Source organism: Crocodylus siamensis, chromosome 1, assembly GCF_052110815.1.
Source record: "Crocodylus siamensis isolate JL-2025a chromosome 1, ASM5211081v1, whole genome shotgun sequence".
In the NCBI taxonomy this organism is placed as follows: domain Eukaryota; kingdom Metazoa; phylum Chordata; order Crocodylia; family Crocodylidae; genus Crocodylus; species Crocodylus siamensis.
Genome location: NC_143395.1, coordinates 15,621,852 through 15,641,899, shown reverse-complemented (window position 1 = coordinate 15,641,899; position 20,048 = coordinate 15,621,852). Strand labels below are relative to the sequence as shown.

General features: G+C 43.3%; 1 protein-coding gene across 1 annotated transcript; it reads right to left on the bottom strand.

Moving 5' to 3' along the window:
• Positions 1-2,518: 2,518 nt before the first annotated feature.
• LAPTM4A (lysosomal protein transmembrane 4 alpha) lies at positions 2,519-19,227 on the bottom strand. Its single transcript, XM_090031717.1, has 7 exons — positions 19,065-19,227; positions 13,674-13,794; positions 10,708-10,784; positions 10,507-10,629; positions 7,718-7,813; positions 6,110-6,208; positions 2,519-2,688 (listed from the first exon to the last, which is right to left on the bottom strand). The coding sequence occupies exons 1-7, from the start codon at positions 19,161-19,163 to the stop codon at positions 2,614-2,616; spliced, it is 690 nt and encodes a 229-aa protein (XP_089887843.1). The 5' UTR covers positions 19,164-19,227; the 3' UTR covers positions 2,519-2,613.
• Between the last annotated feature and the right edge of the window lie 821 nt (positions 19,228-20,048).

The window sequence follows — 20,048 nt, the reverse complement described above, 5'->3', positions numbered from 1 at the left end:
AACACAGCACTGTCCATCCAGCCGGAGTGGGGAATAAGACAGGGCTCTCTAGCGCTAAAACAAACCTACGTGTACATTTAGCAAAGGCTACAGAGGTTTGCCTCCTTTATTTTTCCCTGCTGGGCTGGGCAGATGTTGACTGCTGTACTTTATTGTCACCCACTTGGACAATGCTTCAGGTACTCCCGACCCCCTAATCATCCCCAAAACAGCAGAGCAGTCAAGTGCCCAGGACGGCACTTGTGAAGTTTGAACCTCCAAACAATTCTTTGTGCTACTCTCTGCTCTCCTGGATTTCACACAGTAGCCAGCCCCTGGGTACCCTCAACTCCATAGTCCTGTCACAGGCCAGATTCCCACAGCCCTCAGTAAAGTCCAGTTCTGCAGTCGGCAGAGCAGTGGTTCTCAACCTTGTTAGGCTCAAAACAGCCCTCGGAAAACTTCAGCATTTACTTCTCACTTGTGCTTCTGACTACAGGAAAATAAGAGCAATTCTTCTGTTGCAAAGAAATCAGGAAGGCCACAAAAGGGCAGAATGTTTTTCATACTATGGATTCATGTTTCAAGTTTCCAAGTTTGTCATCTGAATCGTATTTGCACACCTAAGGGCTAACATTGATGGCTCCCTTGAGAGCATCTTGAGCACTCTGGGAATCACTGAGGCACCAGTAAGGATGGCATCCATAATCCAGTCTGGGCACCACTTCTAGTAGTTGGGTAACTAGTATTTTTCTGTGCCCTGCGCAGAGGTGTACATGGCAGGGGGTTTCTAGGCTCCAGCAGCTAGTATCCATCGATGCTGGGCCATAGGAAGTAGTCAGCAGGCAGGGGGCCCCATCCAGTGGGGTGAAGGCAAAGTGCCACCAGAGCCCATGGCAAGCACCAACATAAAAGCCACCAAATTCAGCAGCAGCATTAACCACCTAGAGCCTTCCTCTCCCCCAGAGCAAGCTTCAGTCCCTCAACTGTCTTGTGCTCCACATGCCCAACTGGCACCAGCCTTGCCCTCAGGTGCATTAATTGTGGCCTCTGCCCTCCCCTGTAGCTATGCCCATGCCTTGTAAGTGGTGCTTGGTATCACTTCCTTCCCCTAGCCCTGGTGCAACATTTGGTCCCCCTCAGGCCTTGTTGGGGCTTCAGCCTTCCTGGCATTGGACCTTTTTCTCTGGCTATGCCCCCTCAGGCTAGGTCCACTGCCTCAGCTCTTGGCTTCTGAGCCCCTGGCCCTGGTCTCGTCTTTCTCGGGCCCCTGACCTAGGCAAGGCTGCTGTCTTGTGTCCTAGCCCCTGGAGGCTGTGACCTAGGCAAGGCTGCTCTCATGCTGCTCAGCCCCTCCAGGTCTCTATTCTGGGTGCCTTTCAGGTGCCCCATGGCTTCCATCCCACCCCATAGCCACAGCTCAGTCCTTTGGTCAGACTTTAACAGAAAAGCAGTTTGCTTGTATTTGTTATATCTGAACTGTCACCCATCCTGGGGCAGTGCCCTACCACAAGCCATACTTCCCCATTAGCTGCTCTGTCTAGCTCCCCAGGGTAGCTTTGGTGTACGTGGGCCTGTATCCTGAAGCCCCTCTCCCCCAGGGGCTCCCCTTCACCCACAGCATGCAGGGCCAGACTGCCCCTTTCCCTTTAGGCCTTGGTTTATATGGCTCTAAACCATACCCCTTCCAGCCATGCATCTCCCCAGTCACACATGGGGGTTTCCCCTTTGCTCAATGGCTAGCCGGCTTGGCCACTACACTATCTCTTTAAAATAACAGGGACCTCTGGCTCCGTCTCACAAGCCTGCCAAAAAAGGCTAGCCCTCACTGACTTAAAAAAATGCAGTCAAGATTATTGGTAAACATTTCTTTAAAAGATTTATTAAAGAATCATTTATCACAAAAAAGAGAAAAATACATAAAGATTCAAAGCATGCAACCATCTTCTCCCACGCTTACGTCATTTCTGTCTGCATTTTTTTTTTTTTTTGCATTCACAGCATACTGCAAAACTGAACTTTAGTTCCAGTCTCACTCCTCTTGAAAAATAGTGTTTCAAGGCATTGGATAACAAACCCCCCAAAAACAGTAAGGTAAGATAATGCATGAGAAAAGTGCAAAGTTAAAAAAAACCCCAAAACATAATAAAATGTACCGCATTCAGACCCCCGCCCCCTCCACAGCAGTGTATTTAAAGAAAGGCAAACTGTTCTTACTGCTTGATCCGATTGTCTTTATGAACTACTGTTACAAAAATAACAATACAGTAAAGGGTCTACACCTGTAAATACTTGAATCTGTGGCTCCCTCATTTTATGCATGCTGTTCAGTTGATACCACCAGAAACCACACAAGAGTAAAGTTGTTCATATACAGAAGTTTTGTACTATAAGCCTCTAAAGAAAATGTTTCTGAATATGAAGAAAGAGGAAAAAAAAGAAAAAGCAAAAAGCAAATAGACAGTCATCTTCAGACATGTTTTGCTTAGCAGGTTTATATCAAAGTGTTCTTCAACAAAACAGTTCTCTCCCAAAGCCCTGAATATTTCTATTTAAGCAGTTCTGCAAGATTAGAAGTCAACCCCCCCGGCAAACAATAAGCTGGTCTACATATTAAGTAACGTAGCCGTTGCTTCAGGCAGGTATGTAGGGAGGTGGGGCTTCCTTCTCAGGCATCTTCACTGCCATTTCATAGGTTGGCAGAACATACTAGAAAAAAGAAAAAAATAGCCAGATGAACTGTAGTCTTTTAAGACAAAAAATAACGTGGCTAATGTGACCTATTGCAGGCAGGTTTGAGAGTGAATTTACTCCCAAGTTTTAGTATGTACACTAAACAATGGCGCAAAGTATAAAAACAGCTCGTGTTCTGCTCAGTCTAGACCTTGGTCATATGCCACGTGCTGTTCACTGGGCAAAGGTTAATTTCAGAGATCTCTCTCTAGCTACATACAGGTGTTCATTTCTAGCAGTGGAAGGTTTCCAGTCTCCAGGTGGGGCAGGAGCAGTGCTTTTCCAGAGCAGGGTGACTCGGGTCTCCTGGTTCCTAGGAAGAGTTAAGCCACGGGGAAGTGTACAAGTGTTCATTCTGCCAAGAGAAACTCCTGGGAACATCTTCTAACTGGTTGGAAACATGTTCTTCCTCTCTCAACTGCCATTTTTGGATTGTAAGAAAGAGAACGAACATTTGTACACTTGTGGCTTCTAACGAGAACGGCATTTCTTCCACTAGAAACTTAAATGCTCGTATGCAGCTTCCAAGACATTTTCTACTGGCAGAGGCGGGTAGGGATGGGGGCAGACAAAGTTTCCAGGCATTTGCTTCAAGTGTTCTGCATATTGCATCTCCAAAAGAATTTAAAAGCCTGTTGGCCAATTAGAATATTCTTAAAGGATTTTTAAAGAAAGTTCACCGCCTTGGGTTCTGTCTAGTCTAAATAACCATTGTTTTACCTTCAGCATTTCTGTTAAGAACAGCTGTAAACAAGGCAAGCTTTGCTTGGGTGCAATGAGTGGGTGTTTCCCTCCCCTGTACTGTTCTATACCAGTGGTCAGCAACATTTTGTGGCAACAGGCCACACTAGGATAGGGCCGCTACCACTTTTCTCCCACTGCCTGGCTGCGGCACAGCACAAGAATATGTCTTACTGCCCAGCTGGCCACCCAGGTGCTAAGACCTGAGATCCACAGGCCAAATGTGGCCTCTAGGCACAGACTGCCACCCCCCTGGCTCTACACAATCCTGCAGAGTAGATGGAATACAGCTGCTATACAAATTGTTTACTTGTACCCAAACCACAATGCCCAGTACTATAACCATAAAGTAGCTGAGGCCTGCAGACCAAATCCTTTTAAGACATAAGAAATAGGGAATGGGATTGTAGAATGAGAGCTTGACTTTGGTCCCAGTTTAAAACCATTACCATATTTTCCTTACATATAACACACCCATTTTTCAAAATTCAGTCACTGGAAATTAGGATGAACCAAAGTGAATAAATATGATATAGTGGGATGTACTTCATAGCCATGTTGGTCTGAGGAAAAAAAAGCAGCACAAAAATCTAGAACTCTTGGTTCCAAAATGATCCCAGTTGGTCTAATAAAAAAGTAAATTGCAAAAAAATGGGCTCAAAAGGCCCTTCATCAGGCTCTGAGAAAAGTATAGATAGTAAAAAAATGAAGTTTATTTTCTACTTATGGGGACTTTTTACCATCTATACTCTGCCCAGAGCCTGAAAGATTGCAGAAAAGGATTTTTTTTTTGCGATTTCCCAGTTGGTTTAATAAAAGGGATCATTTCAGAGCCAAGAGTTCTAGATTTTTGTATTTAAATATGATAGTAGCAGTTTCTGTCTCTGCCAAAAGAGAAATCTACAGAAATGTTAAAGGCTGCATATTTGACTACCTACCTGTTGATACTTGCTTTTTCCCCCAGTAGGGGCTCTTATTACAGAAGTTGCCACTCAATTGTTTACTGCTATTTACCAGTATTTTCAAAGATAGATCTCTTGCCCTGCATTCTGCCTTTCACAAATAAGGTTCATGTCTTATTCTGGGGTGTACACCTTATTCTGGGGTGCACTGTGTGCAAGAAAATACTGGTCTATGGAATTAAAAACTGGACGAAGCAAATGGAACAACAGGCAACGAGACAGGAAGGCAGGATTCTACAATGCTAGTCTGCTGAGTCCATGCTCTGTGACCAAACAGCACCAGGGAAAAAGGAAAAGCTGGAACCCCTGGGACTGCAGCTATAAGAAATGCCATATCTGCTACCCCTTTTTTTAAGGGCAACTGGGGCCCAATTAAAAGATACCTTTTTGACCAGTGGTGTTCAACCTTTTTCCCCCGCAAGCAGTCCATATAGAAGAGCACCACTGGAGGCAAGGACTGCAGAGAAAAGCATTGCCACAGCTCTTCATACCACTGAACTCACAGTGTGTCAGCATGAGCTCTGGCTGGAGCCACCATTTCTGCATGGCTCCAGAGCTCAAGGGCTGAACACCTTGCTGCTCAACACCTTTTTTCTCTTGCTGTTGAATTTAGCAGTGTTCACAAGCTGGGCCTGGGCCAAGTGAAAGCACTGGCTCTGGCCACAGCCCACAATGACATGCTGATAAGCTCTAGATACTAAACACTATCTTCCTGCTGACATGAACATTTCTATGGACATTTAAAGCCCTAATGCAAGAACCCCATTACTATCTTGATCATAGTTCAGACTCTTAAATGCAAGACGCATTTTCCAGCAGCCTTGCTGAAACCTGAGAATGAGGGAGTCCCAACACATTTTCGCCACTAATATGTAAAGACCAATTATATTACAAAGCTTGGAGAACAATACATCAGGAAAGTACTGCAGCAGTTATATAGTTATTGCCTGTCTCTCAATGTAGCTTTACCAAAATTATGTGCTAGTCTCAAAAGGTCTGTTACATTATATATTTTTACCTGTCAGTCCATCAAATGTTATCCATTTTTAAACCCATCCAATTCAGAGTTCATTTTTCCTTTACTCCCATGATTTAAATTTCCTTTGTGTACAGTCTCTGGGCCAGGACAGCAAGTGACATTTGCTGCTGCTGTTACTGCAGGTTCCAGCCAGCATGAGAAACACTTACTTATTTTCCGAAATCAGAAATCCATTTCCCAGACAAAAACACAGAATTCACTTTTTGCACCTCTCCTCTCCCCCACTGATTGGCTGTAGGGCCCCAGCAGCCTCATGCCTCAGCTCTGATCTGTGAGAAGCATAAAACACATTTCTACTGCACTTTTTGCCTCTCGCCAATCAGCAGTGAAGTGCAGGGCTGCCCTGTGGCCAAGCAGTGGCAGTGGGTGGGTAATGCAGCAAGAAGAATGAGAATAAAGGTGCTGCTGCCCTATGCGCATCCAATCCAGTTTCAGGAAGTCCCTACGTGTTTCATTTTACTCATGGAAAAAAACACTTTAAATAAATAAATAAATAAATAAATAAATAAATAAATAAATAAATGTTTTTCCAGAGATTTTTGCTCTTTTGTCCTGTACAGAAAGCTAGGATCCCTGGTTATTTTAAAAGCATACACAGATGCAATTGCCTATTATTTCAAAGGTCACATAACAAGTCTATAGGAAGAAACTTTACCTGTGGAGGAGCTTCAAATGCCGGGTACACTGCTATCTCAGGCAAATTTCTGTTGATGATGTACTTATAACAGTTCCATACACAGTTAATTAGATAGGCCTGAAACACAAACAATTATCTTTAATCCAATGAAAGTAAGCCATTTAAAACAGATATTAGGTTAAATTCATACCTGACAGAAGCAGGTGCAACCCTACTGAAATCACTAGCATCACCCTGGATTTTGTCTAAAATTTGGGATGGGCTTTTCACATGAAATGTAGCCAACCAGCTATGCTTCGAGGGCCTAAGTGCTGCTGGAGTTACAAGTTGATGTTTCTACTGTTTCAGGGGGACAAAGGCAAAAGGACAAAAAAGCCTAGCTAAATTACATCCATATATTCTATTCGTCCCAACTGAAGCTTTTAGATCCTCTTTTCATGCCTGGGGCCCGGCTCCTGGGGCATCTGGATATCATCTGGACATTGTTTTGCACTAGGAGGTTAGTTGGGGAAAAAATTTTACAGAAGGCACTGACTTTTAGACCTATTAAAAAAATCCTTAAAAATAGCCACTGTGTCTGCCATTTCAGTGTCTGCCTATGTCTCCCTCAAAAGCTTTTATATTTTGTTATGTTTGGGTACCAGAGAAAAGAAGTCCATGTTTCATTTTTTCTGTTGCTGGGAGGGGGTTTGGGGGAGGAAGGGCTGCTTTGTTGCTGTTGTTTTTTGCTTTTTTAAAAGATATGGCTATGCCCTTATCCCAAAAGACCTTAGCCAGGTAGCTCTCCGGACTAGGAACTGGGTTTGATCAAATGGTCTGAGTTACCTGCACATTTGCATTCAATTATCCCTCTGCTGTACTGGCCCACTTATGGGCAAGCAAGGTATGAAAGTTCTTTCTTTATTAAAAAGTTTAGAGATTTTCATTTGCTCAAAGAATTGCAACATACAGAGAAACTAATACGTCTAAATTTCAAAACTTAGGTGAGCAAGCTGCCAGAGAATTCTTTTGCAGCATACAAGAGTCTGAATTTAAAAAGAAAAAAAAGAAAAAAAATAACATATTTGCGTTGGTTAGAGTTAGCCCCATCTTCCTTAATTAAACATCTCTATAGGGAAAGATTCAGTTTACCAAAATCCAAGAGATTCATTTAAGAATCACAAAAATCTACTATGCATTCTAAACAAAAAACAAACAAAAACAAAAAAACCCCCAAATAAGCCAACAAAGAAAAGCAAGCCAGTGTAAAATATAATACATAAGATTCAGTTATCCAGGCTCAGACACAAACATAGCTTTTAAAGGTATTTCTTTATACCTCTTATTATGGTCATTGCATAGAGATGAAAATTTGGAGACCTTACTTAAAAGACTTCCATAATTTCTAATCTTACTAGGGAGAGCTGCAGTAGAAATAAATTGGTATTAGTTACAGCAGATGTTTTTCCAAGAAATTTCACTTGGCCAAATGTAAAATGGAAACCCTGTTTCAGTGGGAAACTCCAAACCTTGTTCACACTGCTTAACCAATGTTTTAAGTATCACACTTGCAGCAACAGCTTGATGACATTCCAGAAACTTCATATTTATAAATTAAAAAACAAAAACATCCAACAATTAGCTTACCTTTAAGATGATATTCAAAACAAAGAACACCAGGACAATGAACAAGAGCCAGCTTGAATCAAGTGCAAGGAGATCATCCTTGTAGGGGAAATCTGGCTAGTTAAGACAAACACTACTATGAACAAACAAATAATATCTGATACTTTTCCAACACATGTGCTGGGAAACTTAAGAGTTTGTAGTACTTTCATTTCCCTCATCCTCTTTCAAGACATATTTACCCCACAGGTGAAGATACACGATGTATTTATTAAGTACATCAAGGTCAGTTTTCTCTAATTCACTGTCGTTTGCAACTCAAGACATTTCATTCTAGGGTAAAGTACATCCCTTTCTATATACTCACCTCCACTTCCCATGCCACTTTCTAAATTTGGGGTAGCACTCTGCCACCTACTGAGCAGGTACTAGAGTAGCACCTAGCTGAAAGCTAGCTTGGCAGAGCTGGTCACAGGTCTATTCCTTACCACTGAGTAAAATTATTCTGTAGTAATCATCAGGTGTGGATACAAGATACAAAGTGACTGATCACAAGGAAACTACCAGAAGAAACAAGTGTCTACGGAAAAGCCTTGTGATTTCAAACTGCCACTAAATCCATCCCTCAAACTCTTGGCAATGCACATCACCCCGTGCTCTTTCAAAGAGCTGCTGAGCACATAATCCTACTCTAGAAAAAGCTACATATTTTACTGAGTGAAAAAGAGTTTTGTACACACTGACTAGGTCAGCATGAGCTTCGGTCAGGCTAAGCTGGGAGGTTAGGGTGGAGTAGGTGCCCTGCTCCCCCCACCACCTCCAACTCCTTCAATAATATAGGGCAAATCACATGGAAGGATTTATGCAGTTTGTAGAAAAGTGAAGGGAAAAAAAATTATGCTGTAGTTGTCTCAAATCCCTGACCAGACTTATATATATCTGGGTGGCATGGGACTGCTCCTCATGCAGAAGGAACCCCAAGTAGAACATTTGTACAAGTGAATGTGTAACGTGTAAGAGACTGATCGGAATGAGCTGATACTGATCCAAGTCAATTTAGCGTTTATACTATCCTAGCTTAGGGGGAATCTAGTGTGTAATTAACAGACCACAAATACCCAATGACTATTTTTTCAGATTCACACGTTGCAAGCCATCTAGGATAAATATTAGGAACATGGGACCGGAAGTTGTCATAGCTCAAATTTGGTCCGTGCTATGAAAGGCACTTTAATCACACAATTCCATTCAGTAAAATTTCTTCTTTACAACTCTGACAGGTCTGTTCCAGATCCTCATTTCCATTAGGATCATTTTTCAGTCAAAGTTTTGGTACGAAACTTTGGCTGAAAGTTGGCTTATACTAGGATTCCTAGACATTAGGGCTGGAAGGGACCTTGGAAGATCAAGTCCAGCCCCCCCTTCCCAAGGGCAGGAAGTCAGCAGGGATCATAGGATCCCAGCAAGATAAACATCCAAATGTCTCTTGAAGGTGTTAAAAGTAGGTGCTTGAACCACCTCCAGCAGCAGTCTATTCCAAACCTTGGGGGCTCAGACAGTAAAAAAGTTCTTCCTTATGACCAGCCTGAAATGGTCATGAAGGAGATTGTGACCGTTCGACCTTGTCATCCCTTGGGGCGCTCTGGTGAGCAGACGTTCCCTCAGATCCTGGTGAACACTCCTGATAAACTTATAGGTGGCCATCAGATCACCCCTGAGCCTGCGCTTTTCTACGCTAAAGAGTCCCATGGCTCTCAGCCTCTCATCATAAGGTCTGTTTTCCTGACCTCTGATCATGCGCATGGCTCTCCTCTGCACTCTCTCAGCTTCTCCACATCCTTTTTGAATTGTGGAGCCCAAAACTGAATGCAGTACTCCAGCTGTGGCCTTACCAAAGCACAGTACAACAGGAGAATGATGTCCTGGGATATGTTTGAGAAGAATCTATGGATACAAGCCAGCGCTTTGCTTGCTTTAACTAGCTGCAGCATCACATTGAAGGCTCATGTTCATCTTGTGGTCAATCATGACCCCCAAGTCCCTTTCATCCGCAGTGCTAGCAAGAACTTATTTGTTCTTGTGCCAACACTGCCTTAGCTTAAACCATTCTTTTTTCCTCCCATCTGTGGCATTTACTTTGCCTTCCATCTCCCCAAATGTGTTAACAGAAAACGGCAATTACTTCCTCAATCAGTTTCCATTTTTCTAGACCAGACCTGGTCAACTTGCTGCCCATGGGCTGCACATAACCCACAAAAGATTTATTTGTAGACTGTAGGCTCCTGCCCCAGCCCACTCCAGTGGCTACTGCTACTGGGTCTCTGGACTCCTGCCTCCATATTCTGCTTCCTGCCACTGGTCTTAGAGAACAGGGCAGCACAGCACAGCCTGCAGAGCTTAGGAAGCCCGTGGCTTGGGGCTCCTATGAAGTTGGAGGCCAACCATGAAGCACAACACAATGGAGGGAGAAAGGAAGGGGTGGGGACCCCACAGCCCATAAGAGTATGCTCCAAAGTTGGACAGCCCTGTTTCACACAAACAAGTTAAGCTCTGTTAGTCTCCCTTTATACCAAGAAAGATCACAAAGATGAAGATGCTAACATTCCTTCTCTGTTCCTGTTCCATTTTGAATTCATCGTTTTTGAACAGGGAACTGCAATGAAGTCAGTTTAGCATTTACAGTACCTTGGCTACAAAGACTTGCCTAGAATAAACGTGGTTTTTTATTAATGCTCAGGTGATGACCTAGTTACAGATATGAGGGTATCATTTTAGCTCCAAAATAAAGCCTCATTTAATTAAGTACTTACCAACTGATCCAGGTAGTCTTTAATTCTTGGCAAGAAAGTAAGAGAACTGATGGCAATCAGGCAATTCAGGACAAAGTCAAAGAGCTGGTAACAGAAGAATGGGATCAGCCAGCCCACTCGATGCTGAAGAAATAAGAGGTGGAATTTAGTCATCTGAACGTTGCAACAAAAGTTAGAATTGAAATCCATGAATATACTTACAGCAATTGCTCCATACACCATCATTGCGCTGATTGTGAACATGAGGAGGGAGAGGGCAAACACAATACAAACATGCTCTGAATTAAAGATAGAAACCAAAAGGTTACATTAATAGGTCATCCCCATCTTTAAGCACCAAATACTGCAACTAAGGATTTCAGCAGCTCTCTTGTTAATCACACACTGGACTATTTCATGGTTTTCACACTACACATGGCTTTTAGTCTGGCTCAAGCCACTTCAATTATCTAACAACTATCAATGGACAGCAAGTGTGAGTTACTGTGGAAAGCCCCTACCGTATCAGGAAGGCTGCTCAACTCATCAAGACCTCTGCAACCTGTACAAGTTCAGCCATGCTAATCTAGGACTGCAGCATAGCTAGATGTTATGGATAGGCTTGGCAGAATTTGATTTTTAATCAGTAAAGTCTATTTCACTTCTCACTCAGACTGACAAAAAGGTATTTCCATTGTTAACCATCAAAACTTATAAAAAGGGCTGCAAGAACAGGCTGTTGCCACAGTGCCAGCGTGGGCTCCTGCTGAGCAGTGGCTGGAGGCCAGGGAGCAGGCTGGGCAATACATGTTTGTCCCCAACCCTGCCCCTGAGCTCAGTGCCTGCAGGGTCCTAGGCAACTGGGCCCTCCCTTGCAAACTCAGGCAGGAGCCAACAGGCAGAGCAGGCAACTGGCTGCAGCAGGCAGCTGCCACTACAGCAGCTAGAGGTTTCTTTGCCAGGAGAAAAGGGGCAGTAACCACCACGAGACAAAGGCAAGTAGGCACTAAATTTGGCGGCACTGTGTACAGGGGCTGGACAGCAGGCTGACAGCTGCCAGCACAGCAACTTCCCCCGTGCCTGCTATGTACTGGGCTGGAGAAGCAAGCAGGAATATGTGCGCACAATCCTGAAAATTTGAAAAGCAATAAAAATCAAAGTTTAAAAATAGATATATATTTTAGACATCAAAGTTCTTTTAAAAAAATAAGAAATAAACATCAAGTTCTGCCAAGCCTAGTTATGGATAAGCACACATTACAACTGCATTGGTTTCCACTGTATTAGATACTCAGTTTAAATCAAGTCAATGTGTAACAATAAGATATTTTATTAAGCTAGTACAACTTACATCAAGTGCCAGATAAATTTTAGATTACTAACTGTAAATTTTAGAGATGCTCTTTAAGCAAAAATATGTTATCCTGTGTCATGTGGAAAATTTCCCTTTACCGAAAAGAAGGAAACAGAAGTGGTTGGAAGGCTGAAATCCATGAGTGAGAGCACAAGAGCACTGCTCACCAGAACACAGTGAATAGTTTTTGGTGATATCTTTAAGCGGATTGACAGTATAGTTGGGAGAGATGCTAGATAAGCTTTCAAAATAATAGATCCCTGCTACAACAATAGCATGATAATGGGTACAACAATACTCCATCTCTGGATGGCTTTTGATATGAGGTTTGGGGTATCGGTTTAATAAGCCACACCCCATACTAAACAAATGAAGCCATGCTATGCCCTCCCTGCTCTGAAGTCTGGGTAAATGCTGTGTGTCATGATAGAAAGAACTCTCCTTCCAGTGTTATAAGCCTCTACAGCAACTCCCTCTTTTACAACTGCTGGACCATCACCACAGACTGCTTGGTACACTGGGAGCAGGCTCGCTGAACACAGGATGCACTTGAGGGAACTGCAACAAAGATTAGCAGCCTGATTTTTTATTATTTTTTTTTTGGATTTGGGGCACCTACTTTTTCCAAAGAAGTCAGAACAATGCAAGTGTCAACTGACTTAAAGTAGCACTTGTGTGTCTTCAGCATTTCTGAAAGACAAGTCATAAATCCCGAGAGGCATTCTTGACTCTCCGGTTTGTTCCTTTGAACATACCTCATCCCATACTTTCATTTCCTCATTCCAGTTCTACATACATGGCTCCCACCCCTCCATACCAAATGAGAGCAATAATGAGTCAATCAAGCTTTGATACCAAGTAACTATGTGGCTATAGAAACCACTAGCCTTCTGTTCACTTCTTTTTGACCCTCACTTCCTGTGGTGTGTGAATTTTGGGACAGGGAACAAGTCTTGGTTTTGTAAAAATGCTGTTTCTGGGCGTCTTAAAGAAATGACACCTCACACAACATTCTCAATATCTAATATTGATTATAATGCATCATACTTAAGAGAGAAAACCCTACTAGTTGCAAAGATGCAATCATTAAGCCATAGGCTATGACTCTTGTAACTAGCTATTTTTCCCCTGATCTACCTGGGACATGAAACCAAGAAGTTCATGAAAAAGGAATGAGGTGTATAAAAAAAAACTCAATGGCTTGATCTTCCCCGAGTGATTTTCCTCTATACTAGTTCATTCTCATTAATTCTTTAATTAGTCAAGACACTCAAAAAACAGTGGGGGCTAAGTCTAAGCTGTCAAGACAGCTTTCACAGCTTGGAACGATATTCCAATCTTTTGGTTATTATTTTCTTTTTCAGGTTCATCATACCCGATAGCCACAGTTAGTTTCTGAACGATTTGAAAAGTAACAAGAATCCTGCCAATTCAGCAACTACCAGTTCAGTTCCTAGTTAAACTAAACAAATTAATCCATATGCAGTTCAAGATCAAATGAGACGAGGCTAGTAAATGTTTAGTTGGGGGGAGGGGAACTGGGGTGGAATAAAGCTTAGTTAAAAATAGAAGCAAAATCCATATTAAAGATTTCCTTTCTGAAATCAAAATTTAAGGCAACACAAAAAACAGTTTTACTTAAGAATTTCGTAACTGATTTTTTGAAAGCCACAGCAGAATCTCCCCCAAACTGTAATAAATAAAACACTTTGTCAGTCAATACATCCAGGCTTAGTAATGGATTGCACACTAGTACTGCAATATATGCCATGAGAACAGAATACTTTCGTTAGTTTCAACAGAGCAGGGGGACACTGAAAAATGAAACACCTACCAGCTATACTGCCAGAAGCATAGTGATTGCCAATGACTTCATACTGTATGTCAACCGTTGGCACTGTGTTTGGGTGGGTCACTTCTACAGTCAGCACAATTCCCATCAGCATATGCATCACCTAAGAAAGATTACAGTCACAATACAAGCAAAGTTTTTCAGGTAAAAAAAATTAAACAGTTGGCCTCTTCTTCAGAGGAAAGCTGAACTGACCTTATATGTAGTTTAAAGCTGTTTTAGTAAAACCAAAACAAAAAGGTGCATTAGGACATCTTTTCCATTTTTAAGTTACAGCTTAAGTGAAACTGGATGCAACTTTCTTTAGATATGTCAGTCTCACTCCACATGCAGGGAAGAGGGAACAGATATTAAAGGGACACAATACACAGATTTTAAAAAAGCAGCTTCTACATAATAACATTAAATAATGTTACTTAAATGTAGTCTATAACCATCCAATTATGTTTCAGGAGGTACTTTTCTACCTTCAAGTGGCCTTAGTCCTTGGAAAGAGAGGGAGTAAGGGAAGAGAAAAATGTGTCTTTCAAGGACGCCCCACTATTACAGCTCTAAAGTACAAGCAAGAGACTCTTGAGCCCACTCCACCCCCAGTTTGGGGCACTGAAGAGACTTGCAATGATTTCCATGGAAACAGGTCCTGCACACAGAAGGGATCAAAAGAAAGGATAATTAAATGCCGCAGAGTTTAAGAAAACTGTACCATAAACAAATCCCTTGGAATCTTGTGGTAAATCAACTTAACAGGCGTAAAAGTACTTATGGCTGGATGCTTTATAAGGCTCATATTTCTTTGCAAATAAGTGCCAGATCTTATTTAATCCCCTGTTCTGGTTTAGTGTTGCTGCATAAATCACAGAAATGTTTCAAAGACATACCCGTAATACCACAAAGAAAGAAAAGGAACTGAGTAAGAATAAAAGATTCCTTATCAGTATTATAATACTCATTTCTAACTTGGAGTATTTCAGTTATTCATCACGAAAGTAAAGTAGGAACTCTATCACCGTTTCTTTGTTAAAACGCAATTTTTCAATGTGACATTTTCCATTCAGAAATGCCACCTTGTGGGGATGCATTTAAACAGGGGGTCCTAGAAAATATGGGTTTGCAGTTTCCAAGCACTGAAGTACTTCAACCAGAATTCCCCTTGTTTGTTGGTCAGATTCCAGGAGTATCTGATGCAATAATGGCAGTTTTATGCACAATTACTGAATTCTTTTTAAACAAAAGCAGCTTGTTTAAGAAGCTAAACTTGCTTGTAAAAACTGTTGTCCACATTTAACAAGATTCTTGTTTTCTGCATTCAGGAAGTTAAAATGTATTTGTTTAAAAAAATAATTGGGAAAAAAAGCTTTCAGTTAAAACCTGTTTCATGGGCACAGGCTACTTAAAAACCAGAATCAGAACCAAATTCATTCTTGATAACCATTTGTGGTTCACTGGAAACTATAAAAAAAAGCCAGATCTTAAGACACTTTCGATGAATTAAGATTCTACCATGTCCAACCAATGCCATTAAATTGGTAGCACAAATAGGATGATAAAAAAAAACTTGACATTTCACTGAAAGTTAATTTTATTCCTGAACTGAATTTTCACAATATTTTGTCTATGCAAAATGGGGAATTGCCTTGCATGGGGGGGAGTGTAAAGTTTACTTCTGATTAGGAGTTTTACACTTGTAATACAGAGATCAGCTCCAGGGACAGACAAATAACTTATCTGGCTGAGCTGGTAGCTATATTCTGTCTAATCCTGGTTCAATTTCAAGCATTATCTTCTGGCTACCTAAGATATCCAAGTCTAGGAGTTAATGTTTATCTACTGGGGAGCAGGTAAGATCCAAAGCTCAGTCACAGAATTTTAATTCAATACCACCAGTGACTTCAAATGAGAGTCTAGTCTGATTTTCATTCTCTCACATGGAATGAACTGAAGCCACCACAGCAGCCCACCCTCACATAGAAAATCAGGGTCAAATCGTTCGCGTCCCAATGTCAAACATCACTAGAGGTACAAGCATATTTATACTGTAAAGCAGGTTCAGCCAGTTTTAGACTTGGCTTTTAAAACATTTTGCTGTAGCAGTCTACACAGAGCCTAGATGAGGGGGAAAAAAAAATGGTACAGGAAAAACAAATGTGGAATTCACAGAACTGAAGTATCACACCCACCCAAAACAGCAAGCAGCTTGCTTCAGCATTCAGAGCAGCTTTCCTGCCCTACCTTTGCTAAGGCCTCAGCATGAAAGGGTCAAATCTCTGTCCTATTAAATAAAATAAACAAATATTTCATAGCTAAAAGTTTTTTTAAGGTTACTTGTTTTTATAGTTGTTGTAATTCTTATAAGAGAGGTTCAGGATGACCACCAATCTGTGCAAACTGTTTGTTTAGACATGTCCAGCTTAGTTACAGAGCTGTTTACCTTTTCCTCTAAATCCACTAAATTACAATGGTTACCATTTAAAGAATCATGAGTTACTTACTGGTATCGATTTTCAAATACCTAAAACATGAAACATTGTGCAGTACTTTGGCAAGTACTGACCTTCCAGTGGTGACTGTTTTGTTCTTGGGCAAGCATTTCTAACGCCTAAACAGGAGAGTACTTCAGTTTCATGGTTCAAAGCTCTAATTCTAAGGCTTCTCTAAGCATTAAATTTGTCCTAAATTGTGTAAATTGATGAACTAAACAACTGAAAAAAATCCTATTTTTCTGTAATGCAGCCATTTTAGGGCAATGTAATGTCTTTGCATTGTGTCAGCCTCCTCTTATTCAAGAGAAGTTTTTAATATGACATGGGGGAGGGTAGTAGTTGTATTTTAAAACTAATTTCATTTTAATTAATTGAATTAGGTTGCAGACTGTAAATTCTTATGTGTCAGCAATAACCAACCACTGAAGAGACTGTGTCCAGCCTGCTACAGCAGCAATGGTCTGCCTTTGCACCAAACTATTTTAGTTTGGCCCACCATTGCTGAAAGGTTGTCAACCTCTGAATCTGAGTATTATTGAAACCAATTAAGCTTTCCCCTCCCCTTCTTTTTGAGAGGTTTTGCTCAAAAGAAACAAACACACCACATGATGAACTAGGTGTCTAAGTAGATCACCCCCTCTCCTCAGAGTCCTAAAATCTGGTACCAATTGCATTGTTTTGGATGAATTTCTAAAACTTTTTGCCAGAATTAGACAGCCCCTCCCACCAAGACAATGCTATTACTTAAGTTTGTTTACTAAATTCTGATCTGATCGTGCCAACACATAATTCAAGCTTCTTGTATCTGGAAAGTAGCATACCCAATGAAAAGGGAGCTTCAGCAACACATTTTACACCAATGAGTGTAAGATCGCAAACAAAAACTGCTACCTGGCATAAATATCCCAGAAAAGCCCCTAAACATCATTAAACACCTGACTGAGGTTCACAAGAGAATTCAGTTCCAAGCAGAGTCAAAGTGTAAATGTCTCCAAAAAATTATTTGTAGAGTCATGGATGTAAGATGTTCTTTAGCATTAAACCCGACACATCTATTCTGAACTAGCAGCACAAGTACACACATCAATGTACAATACAAATACTGCCATTGTTTCAGTATACCACCTTCCCTTCAATTCTTACTGCTCCCGCTACTTCATTCCTTCTCTCTACAACCAAACTCTATGTCAATACCTCTTATAGTTACATAGTCAATGCCTGGTGCTGACAACATACTGGCACCATGTTGCTTCTAAATGAAAAACAATGCTGTGGGAGTGTTATCCAAGTACATGATATGGAAAACATCCTTCAAGAAAACGTTACTGGTAAGGAAGGGGCTGTTGCTGCTGCAAGCAAGTATCAACTGTATTAGGGCATCCTCCCTCTCTCTTCTTTGCCCCCATCCACTTCCATTACTGTTCTTCCCTCCTGTCCTGCAGCAAATAAATAAATAAATAAATCACTGTAGCTCAAGGTTCATTTTCTCCAGAGAACAGCAGTTCAGGGCCTGTTCTCATCACCACTCTTTCTTTCATGCCAGACAACAGAATAGTTCTTGCAACTTCTTGTAGAAAGCAGTGATTTCCTATCTACTTAGTTCACTTCATACATTTCTGCCTGCCCATCAAATATACTGACTTGACTTGGTGGTGGTGTTTCCCCATCTCAGTATGACCTAAAATTCATGACCCTTCCCACATCTTATAGGGTTACAGTTCTGAGCTCGGGTGCTTTGCCCTCTCTGGATAAAATAACCAATGCTGTTTGGGTGGGCAAAAGGGCTGTCTGTCCCTCTCAACTTACATGAAGATTTGGTGTGGATCTGGCAAACTGCACTTGAACTGAAGATTAATTGCCACCTCTCCTCCACACTAACTACTCTGACACCCAAGAGGACAAAACAGCACTCACCTTTTCCTTATTCCTGCTGAAAATGACTATTTCCCAAAATTTACAGCCTATTATTTTTTAATCTGACTCAGTAGTAAGTGCTACTCCCCTCCTCCCAATACTTCTCCAGAACCGAGGACCATAACAAAAATCACTGCTGTCTTTGACTTTTGTATGCCTCTGGGGAGGCCAGAGGAGTGGGTGCCATTGTTTCCATTACAAAACAGAATCACCTCGCCCAGTGCAATGATCACTTAGGTTGACCTAGCAATCTTATTGCTAACTCCCTACCATCTCCCACATCAAGCTCAGCTCCTGGTGTATCCTTTCGCTAGTCAGCAATGCCCATTACCTTGTCTCTTGGCTTCCTTCCCTGCTCCCCAGCACCCTCTGCAGTTTGCTCCAGGAGCAAGGGCCCAGCCAGCTCCTTTCCCTACATCTCCTCACCCAGAGGTTTCAGTGCAGGCTTTCCAGAATCCCTTTGTGCTAACCAATCTCACCCTGCTCTTCTCCAGGCCCTTCCCCACCCCAAGTCTTCAAACTTCACCTCCCACGACCTGATCTGAAAACCTTGGCCACCCTCCTTAGGCTCCTTCATCAGCCACCCTCAAGAGTGTAAGGAATCAGGCCCTGGGTTTCAGGGCCCAGAGAGCCTGTCTGCCCAGGTGCACCCCCACCACCAGAATGATGCACCCGCCAGCGACACGCCCTGCTTCAGCAGGGCCCATGGGCAGCCCAGGCCCTGGCCTAAGCAGCTGGGGGCTGAGATAAGCCCCTGAGATCTACCCCATCCACCCAGGATACCATGCCCTGGCCCCGGGACGAGGCCCTCCTAACACAAATCGGTGGCAGAGCACATGCGCACCCAGCAGCCCACCGGCCCGGCCACAGGCGCATGCGAAATACGACTCCCACCCCCCACTGCTCGGCTCCCAGGCAACGGACGAGTCGTCGCGCATGCGCAGTGCAAAGCCCCCCCGCACCGCTGGCCGTCCCTTACCATGTACCAGGTGCCCACGATGATGGTGCCGGTGCGGACGTGGCAGCAGCCGCAGCAGCGGGTGCTGTAGAACCGATCCCGGCTCCGCTTGAGCGTCATGGCTACAACTACGCTCCCTCCTCGTCGGACTGGACGCGGCGTCTGCGACCGCTCCGCCAACCAGAGGGCGGAGCCCATGCGCGTCACCGCCGCTCCGACCAACCAGCGGGGGCGAAACGCGTCACAAATGGGGGGGTTGCTGCCAGGGTGACACGTGATTGGCAGCTGATTTGGCCAATCGCTGCACGGCGCTGAAAGAGGACGGCTGTGAGGAAAGCGGCTTGGCCTCTAGTGAGGTGAGGGCGGGGCTTGGGTTTGGGCTTGCCCGTTCCCAGGCTCAGCCGGGCGGCTCTTCTCTCCTGCCGCAGCATCAGGGGAGAGGTGTTGCTGCATGCCATCGGGGCCTGTCCCCAGCCACCGCCCCTGGCTCTGGGGGGGTCAGGTCCGAGGGGCCAGGCACCCCCTGCAAACCCCGGAGAAGCCAGGCGGCCCAAGGGCGTTGGACGACACAAGGTGCCCGCTGTTAGCAGCTGGGCCGAGTCCAGAGCGGCTGAACGCCTGCAAGGGCCAGTGCTTCGACCCTCCAAACCCAGGCTCGGTGGGTGCCATGCTGGAGCACTTGAATCTCCACCGGTATCTGGACCTGGAGAGACGCTTGGGCGGTCTCCTTTGTTGGCATCCAGCGCTCGGTCTCCAAGGCCACCGCCCCAACCGAGAGCTAACATGGGGACCAGGATTTGTGGTTTCTCTCTTGTCCTGGGGTTTAGTCCTCATTACCAGGGTTTAGTAGCCTGGGTGCCCATGGACCTGTACTGCTGCTGGTACCTGAAGTGGCCCAGGTGTCTTCACAGGACAAGGCAGAGTTGTGCAAGCGTTTCTAGGGAGTTCTGGGATCAAACTGTCACATATGTGGGAGTATCAGGTAGCATAATCAAAAAAGCCCAA

What these genes read in the sequence shown, in the direction of transcription:
- LAPTM4A (XM_090031717.1), bottom strand. Translation starts at nt 19,163, where the DNA reads ATGACGCTCAAGCGGAGCCGGGATCGGTTCTACAGCACCCGCTGCTGC. An exon ending in TGCTTCTGGCAGTATAGCTG is followed by an intron (nt 10,785 to 13,673) that starts GTAGGTGTTTCA and finishes TCTTTAATTCAG; the next exon opens with AGCATGTTTGTATTGTGTTT. An exon ending in AAGACTACCTGGATCAGTTG is followed by an intron (nt 7,814 to 10,506) that starts GTAAGTACTTAA and finishes TGTCTTAACTAG; the next exon opens with CCAGATTTCCCCTACAAGGA.